The sequence below is a fragment of the Salvelinus namaycush genome, chromosome 35, assembly GCF_016432855.1.
Source record: "Salvelinus namaycush isolate Seneca chromosome 35, SaNama_1.0, whole genome shotgun sequence".
Classification (NCBI taxonomy): Eukaryota; Metazoa; Chordata; class Actinopteri; order Salmoniformes; family Salmonidae; genus Salvelinus; species Salvelinus namaycush.
In genome coordinates, this window is record NC_052341.1 from 24,369,388 (window position 1) to 24,376,060 (window position 6,673).

The 6,673-nt window shown below is 44.5% G+C and overlaps 1 protein-coding gene, 1 non-coding gene and 1 pseudogene across 2 annotated transcripts; 2 read left to right on the top strand and 1 right to left on the bottom strand.

The window, feature by feature from the left end:
• Positions 1–1,695: 1,695 nt before the first annotated feature.
• LOC120029652 lies at positions 1,696–5,118 on the top strand (annotated as a pseudogene).
• Positions 2,183–2,255, bottom strand: trnaa-agc. The gene has a single exon. It is a non-coding gene; the product is annotated as a tRNA-Ala (tRNA).
• A 142-nt stretch (positions 5,119–5,260) lies between the features above and the next one.
• LOC120029653 (BTB/POZ domain-containing protein KCTD21-like) lies at positions 5,261–6,287 on the top strand. Its single transcript, XM_038974936.1, has 2 exons — positions 5,261–5,680; positions 5,811–6,287. The coding sequence occupies exons 1-2, from the start codon at positions 5,261–5,263 to the stop codon at positions 6,285–6,287; spliced, it is 897 nt and encodes a 298-aa protein (XP_038830864.1).
• The last annotated feature ends 386 nt before the right edge of the window (positions 6,288–6,673 follow it).

Sequence of the window (6,673 nt, forward strand, 5' to 3'; positions counted from 1 at the left end):
CAGCTTAAATTCATTGGAGCATGGATTCTACAAGGTGTCGAAAGCGTTCCACAGGGATGCTGGCCCATGCTGAAGCCAATGCTTCCCACTGTTGTGTCAAGTTGGCTGCTAGTGGATCTCTAGCTCGTTCCTTCTCATCCCACAGATGCTCAGTTGGATTGAGATCTGGTGACTGGGCAGGCCACTGCACTAAGCTGAATTCACTGTCATGTTTGTGGAACCATTCCTGGACTATTCTAGCCTTTGTGCCATGGGGCATTATCCTGCTGAAAAAAATCCATTCGCAGATGGATACACTGCTGCTATGAAGGGATGCACCTAATTGGCAATGATGTTCAGATATTCTGTGGCATTCAAACGTTTCTCCACTTTTATCAAGGGGCCCAATGTATGCCATGAAAATACACCCCACACCATCACACCACCACCAGTCTGAAATGTTGACATGCGGCATGATGGCTGCATGAACTCATGTGGTTTTCTCCATACCCTAGTCCTCCCATCAGTGTGAAACAGCAGGAATCGGGATTCATCAGACCAGGCAATGTTTTTCCAATTCTCCAGTGTCCAGTGATTTCACTCCTTAGCCAACTGCAACTGCAGTTTCTTGTTTTTTGCTGAAAGAAGTGGAAGTCAGTAAGGCCGTCGGCTGCCATACCCCATTCGTGTCAAGGTACGACGAGTTATGGATTATTTTATGGGTCTTTGGACACCAATGTTGTACTGGACTGTAAGTTGACTAACTGTAGCCCATCTTTTGCTCTGCAAAATTTGTGTCAGCCTCCTTTGTCCTCTTTCATCAATTACCCATTTTCAACAACTGGCCTGCTCTTGGCTGGATGTCCTTTGGGTGGTGGACCATTCTTGATACACATGGGAAACTGTTGAGCGTGAAAAATCCAGCAGCGTTGCAGTTCTTGACACACTCAAACAGGTGCGCCTTGCACCTACTACCATACCCCGTTCAAAGGCACTTAAATATTTTGTCTTACCAATTCACCCTCTGAATGGCACACATAAACAATCCATGTCTCAATTGTCTCAAGGCTTAAAAATCCATCTTTAACCTGTCTCTTCCCCTTCATCTACACTGATTGAAGTGAATTTAACAAGTGACATCAATAAGGGATCATAGCTTTCACCTGGATTCACCTGGTTGTCTATGTCATGGAAAGACCAGGTGTTCCTAATGTTTTGTACACTGTTGAATATAGGATGAAAACAGAAGGTGATTAAACAGTGAGAATAAGAAAAAATGTCAACATCTAAAATATGATGAAAATGTGACATGGATCTGATGTTGCATGTTCAAGGTATTTACAACACCACATGACATGAATTGTGTTGCAGTTTCCACGTAGATTCTATGTGAGATTTTTAATCATTCTAGGTGGAATATTCAACGCAATTTGAAATGAGATTGATGTAACGACCTGTTAGTCGGGTTCAGTCATTGTATTTAAATGTAAGTTTTACCCTAATTTCAGTGGGAACCTAGAACTCTTCCTCCTAGGCTACTGAATCCACTAGGCCACATCTCTACATCCTGATTTAAACAGGTCCGAGCTTCACTTTAGAGAGGACCTTTCCAAGAACTTAAGTTGGTTTGTATTTGTACCAAATGTGTAATTTAGCTGGGGGAGTGTGTGTGTGCGTATGTTCATGTGTGTATTTAACATTCCAGACAGCATAGCAATGGTGAGAGACATACCCATGGCAATGGTGAGAGACATACCCATGGCAATGGGACCTATTTGCAGCACTCCTCCTCTTTCCTTCCCTCTCCCTTTCTCCTTCTACTTAAATTTGTTTTTGTGCAATAACACTTCTTTCCACAATCATACATTGTTTTAAGGGTTAATCATGAACTACCTGTTTATGAAAATACACTTGATATAGGCCTGAATAATGATCAACACTGGTCGAAATTGCACAGGTTCTATCGTTATTTTAGATTTCATGTAGTTGGATGAGAACATACCGCCCTCTACTGGAATAGAGAGTCGAGAGAGAAAGCAATGAAAGCAGTTGGACATTCATGCTGTAGAACATTGAAGGCAATGCAATTATATTCCAAGTAATAACTTTAGAATATTCCGTATTTATTGGACAGAAATATCCACCACACAAATATTGTCATTGAATAGACCACAGAAATCTCCTTAATAAATGCGAAAATTTTTGGAGGATGCGGGCATCGATCCCGCTACCTCTCGCATGCTAAGCGAGCGCTCTACCATTTGAGCTAATCCCCCGGCTGAATAACATTAAGGAGGTTTAGAGTACTTAGACTCAGATGCAAATGCTTACAAAACTGGTACGTTTAGTCTATAACCATATTTTCAACCAATTTTCATGCGAGTACAGTCATACAAACTGTGATGGAAACATGACATTTCGATAAAAAAATGTAAATGCCGACAGATATTTGTTCGTTCGACATGGTGGGATCTTTTTGTGTCGGTAACGCTGGAGGAAACGCCTTTGTGCAAAAATATTGATAAAACAAACATCATATCTATACTGAACAAAAATATAAATGCAACATGCATCAGTTTCAACGATTTTACTGAGTTACAGTTCATAGAAGGAAATCAGTCAATTGAAATAAATTCATTTGGCTCTAATTTATGGATTGCACATAACTGGGCAGGGGCGCAGCCATGGGTGGGCCTGTGAGGACATAGGCCCACCCACTGGGGAGCCAGGCCGATTTTATGTACTTCTCTAAATCTCTAAAACAACGTTGGAGGCAGCTTATGGTAGAGAAATGAACATTCAATTATCTGGCAACAGCTGTGGTGGACATTCCTGCAGTCAGTATGCCAATTGCATGCTCCCTCCAAACTTGAGACATCTGTGGCATTGTGTTGTATAACAAAACTGCACATTTTAAAGTGGCCATTTATTGTTCCAAGCACAAGGCGCACCTGTGTAATGATCATGCTGTTTAAACAGCTTCTTGATATGCCACACCTGTCAGGTGGATGAATTATCTTGGCAAAGGACATATGCTCACTAACAAGGATGTAAACAAATTCCAAAGGAGGCTTTCTGCTAATTCTGTTCTGAGGCATTTTATGAGCACCACCACAGTGAATGGGAAATTGATTCAAAGGGAACTCCCTCTGCTGGGGATTTGCTGAATGTGCAATACTAAAGGAGGGCTATGATTGGTTAATGAAATATAACATGCACTTATGTATAAAAATGGGTCATGTCATTAAAAGTACCAGAGAGCAAGCACACTTTGACATTCCAAACACCAAGCTAAATCAAAAAATGTACTTTTGAGATATTCTCTTTATATGTTGAATAAATGAATGTGAAAATGTGTATAACATCTAGACATACTCCATATTTGAGATCACACTACAAGGAGTATACTGACACTAAGACATCTGTATCATGTATGGTTCACGGATCATAGGGTCTTACAGGAGGCAAAAGTGGCTAAAATTATGTGAGGATTGCCAGAACAATCTGAGATACCCAAAATATCTTCTGCCTACGCAGGTGTCGAATCGTCCTATAGGCCAGTGGTTCCCAAACTGTGGGGGGCACGGGATGTTCCCCAATGCTGGAAGGGGGGCCTGAGTGAAAAGGTTGGGAACCCCTGCTATAGGCATATGCTAATGGATTATGCTAAAGTAAAGCTAAAGCTTAACTGAAAGTGTTGTTTATTACTGTGTTATGACTGTATTATATACTCTTGTTGTTTCCTCACATCACTGGAGGCAACTCCTGTCCCTCTGTCTTACTCAGGCCTGGTCATCCTCATCCGTAATTAGAACGTCAAACATTCTCTGATGGGCAGCGAGTACCATGGCAGATGAAGACAGTGTGAGGAGGCAGTCGCCATCTTGGAAAAGGCCAGCTTGAGAGATGCCACACTGAAGGACCAGGAGGGTGAGAACAAGAGGATATTATATTCTGTTCTAATCTGTTCTTATACATTCAAGCATTGTGTTATTTTTTTAATTGTTCCAGATGCTAAGAGCCGATTGGACGATGCAACCTATCGAGGGCTCGTCAAGTGATTGAGGAGATAGAGCTTACAGCCCAGGCAGCAGAGGCCCTGAAGAAAGGGGCCTACAAAGAATTTGGCAAACTCATGGTGGAAAGCCACAACTCAATCAGGTGAATAAAGAACACCCTTAAAGAAATCATCAAAGCAGTCAATGCACTGAGGGCAGATTCCTGTTTTAATCATCCACATGTAAAATATGATAGAAATGTAAAGTATCCATCCATAATGTGTTCCCTACTGTCAGGAACCTGTATGAGATGAGCTGTAAGGAACTGGATGAGCTGGTGTCTGCAGCTGTGGATGTGGAAGGTGTGTTCGGCAGCAGAATGACAGGTGGAGGTTTTGGAGGTTGTACTGTCACACTACTGCAGCCTGGAGCCATAGACAGGACCATGCAGCACATACAGGTGAGGAGGAATACACACACACACACACTGCGTGGAGGGGACTTGGGGACAAGATTGCACAAACTGGTCACCGTGGGTAAAAGAGCTTTTAGAATCTCTACTGTCACTTTAAGACAAACTGCTTAGTCCCCTGTGTCTTGCCCGAACAGCCTCCAGAGAGTATGTGTATGTGTGTGTGTTTGTGCACGCGCCCCTGTGTGTGTGTGTGTGTGTGTGTGTGTGTGTGTGTGTGTGTGTGTGTGTGTGTGTGTGTGTGTGTGTGTGTGTGTGTGTGTGTGTGTGTGTGTGTGTGTGTGTGTGACAGTAGGGGTTACGGCAGAAGAATAAAAGCTAGCAGCGCCCCTTTATTAGCATTCCAGTCCTTCTCTCCCGCCTCGCTGTCCTTCTCTCCCGTCTCTCTCACTGCCAGCTGCTCAGACACAAACAGTCTTATGCAACTAACCAGGCCTCAGCTCACCAACAGGAATCCCACACAGCATAGGACCATGATGGGGAGAAACAAAACTACAGATAGATAAATCCACCTGCACCGGCTTTTTACAGATCCAGCTTCCAATCTTTTCTGATCTTTTTGTTATTTCATCCTTTTGGGGTCTTTTTGTGACTTGCTAGTATCCCGGTAACAACTTCGCCCTGACGCCTCTGAAAGGAAAGTCTCTTCAGGCTAAAAAAGACACTTGAAACGTATAACTTCCTTTGAACAGTCCGCTGAATTCCATAGAAAGAGACAGAGAAGTGATATGACAACAGTTCTACCATTTCCAATCTCGAGTGTTCTAATCTAGTGTTCTAGCCTGAGCAGAGGTCGTTTCAGTGCCTGAGGATGCTGAACCTAAACTCCTTGGACAGCAACACTAACAGCAACAGTAACTCCTTGTCGGACCCTGTGTCTCTCAACGTTGGCGGTGAGATCTACACCACGACTCTGGACACTCTGACTCGCTACCGAGACTCCATGCTGGGCGCCATGTTCACCGGACAGATCTCTACGCTTAGGGACACACGTGGAAATGTTTTCATCGACCGCGACGGGAAGGTTTTCCGCTATATCCTGAACTTCCTACGTTCCAGCTCCCTGGACCTGCCGGACAGGTTCTCTGAGATGAGGCTGCTGAGGAGGGAAGCAGATTTCTTCCAGATCCGCCCCCTACTGGATGAGATACAGCGGCACGTTGAGGCCGGACCGCTCAGCCTGAGAGATGCACCCAGAAGAGCCTTGCTGCTGGTGGACGTGGACTGCCAGGTGTGTGTGTGTATTGTTTGTGTGTTTGTTAGTATTATAGTGTAAGCATATCTGTTTGTTGTGGAATGCAGATGTTCTTTCACACATGCATCATTAGCACTGCAGCATCAGCTTGTTTGTCTCATTCCAGGTGCGCGTGCTACACTTCAACCTACGGCGTGCTCCCGAGAACTACGAACTCCGCACATGCTCAGTGTGCATCCTCACCGTCGAAATCTTCTGTACCTGGCGTGCCTTTCTGGTTCTCCTCTGTGAGCGTTTCTCTTACCGCACAACCCAGGGTCTTACTTCCCCCCTCCCCAGTGACCAGCGCTACAACCGTCTCAAACTGGAGTGGGTTCCCCGGCCAGACGAACTTCCCCAGGACCAGTATGAGAAACAGCGGTACAGAGGACTCGTCGTCTCGGACTCTTGGGCCACACAGACCCACTTTGGTGACCTCTGTGATGCCATCATCCCATGCCGCAGCCCCTGTGAGGTCAAAGACATGCACAGGTTTTTGGAGGAGCTGCTGACGGTGTCTTTGGCAGAGGGTTTTAGGGTTGACTCCGTGACCCCTGACTCCATGGACGTTTTGAGCTGCCATACTCTGCAGCTTGTACGGTAGTGATGTAGCTCATTCCAGCTCACCACTGAATCACCAGTTATGGACTTAATCAGACTAAAATAACAAAGGTCACCCTATAATGTTTACAACCTACTGCACATGACTGCTTATGGATGGTCAATAATTAACATACTTTACTAATACTGTAAAGTTCAAAGGTCGCTCTATGATGTTTACAATCCTCCCTTTCGTGTGAAGCTGAGACTGATCCTGCCATCTGAACCCTCTAACGAATTCTAACCTGGGTAGCCCTGCAGTGGAACAGACTGTTCTTGACGTGTTGTAGGCTGTTCTAAAATGTAGGGTAGGCCTACATCTGGTTTTACAGAATAGACCCTGTCCCCAACGATAAGGAATGGTTGTCCGTTCATCCTGTTGATTATCAG

Bases quoted from the DNA above. Each gene is read 5' to 3' on its own strand.
- LOC120029653 (XM_038974936.1), top strand. From the start codon at position 5,261: ATGCTGAACCTAAACTCCTTGGACAGCAACACTAACAGCAACAGTAAC. The intron at 5,681-5,810 runs GTGTGTGTGTGT...GTCTCATTCCAG, and splicing joins TGGTGGACGTGGACTGCCAG to GTGCGCGTGCTACACTTCAA.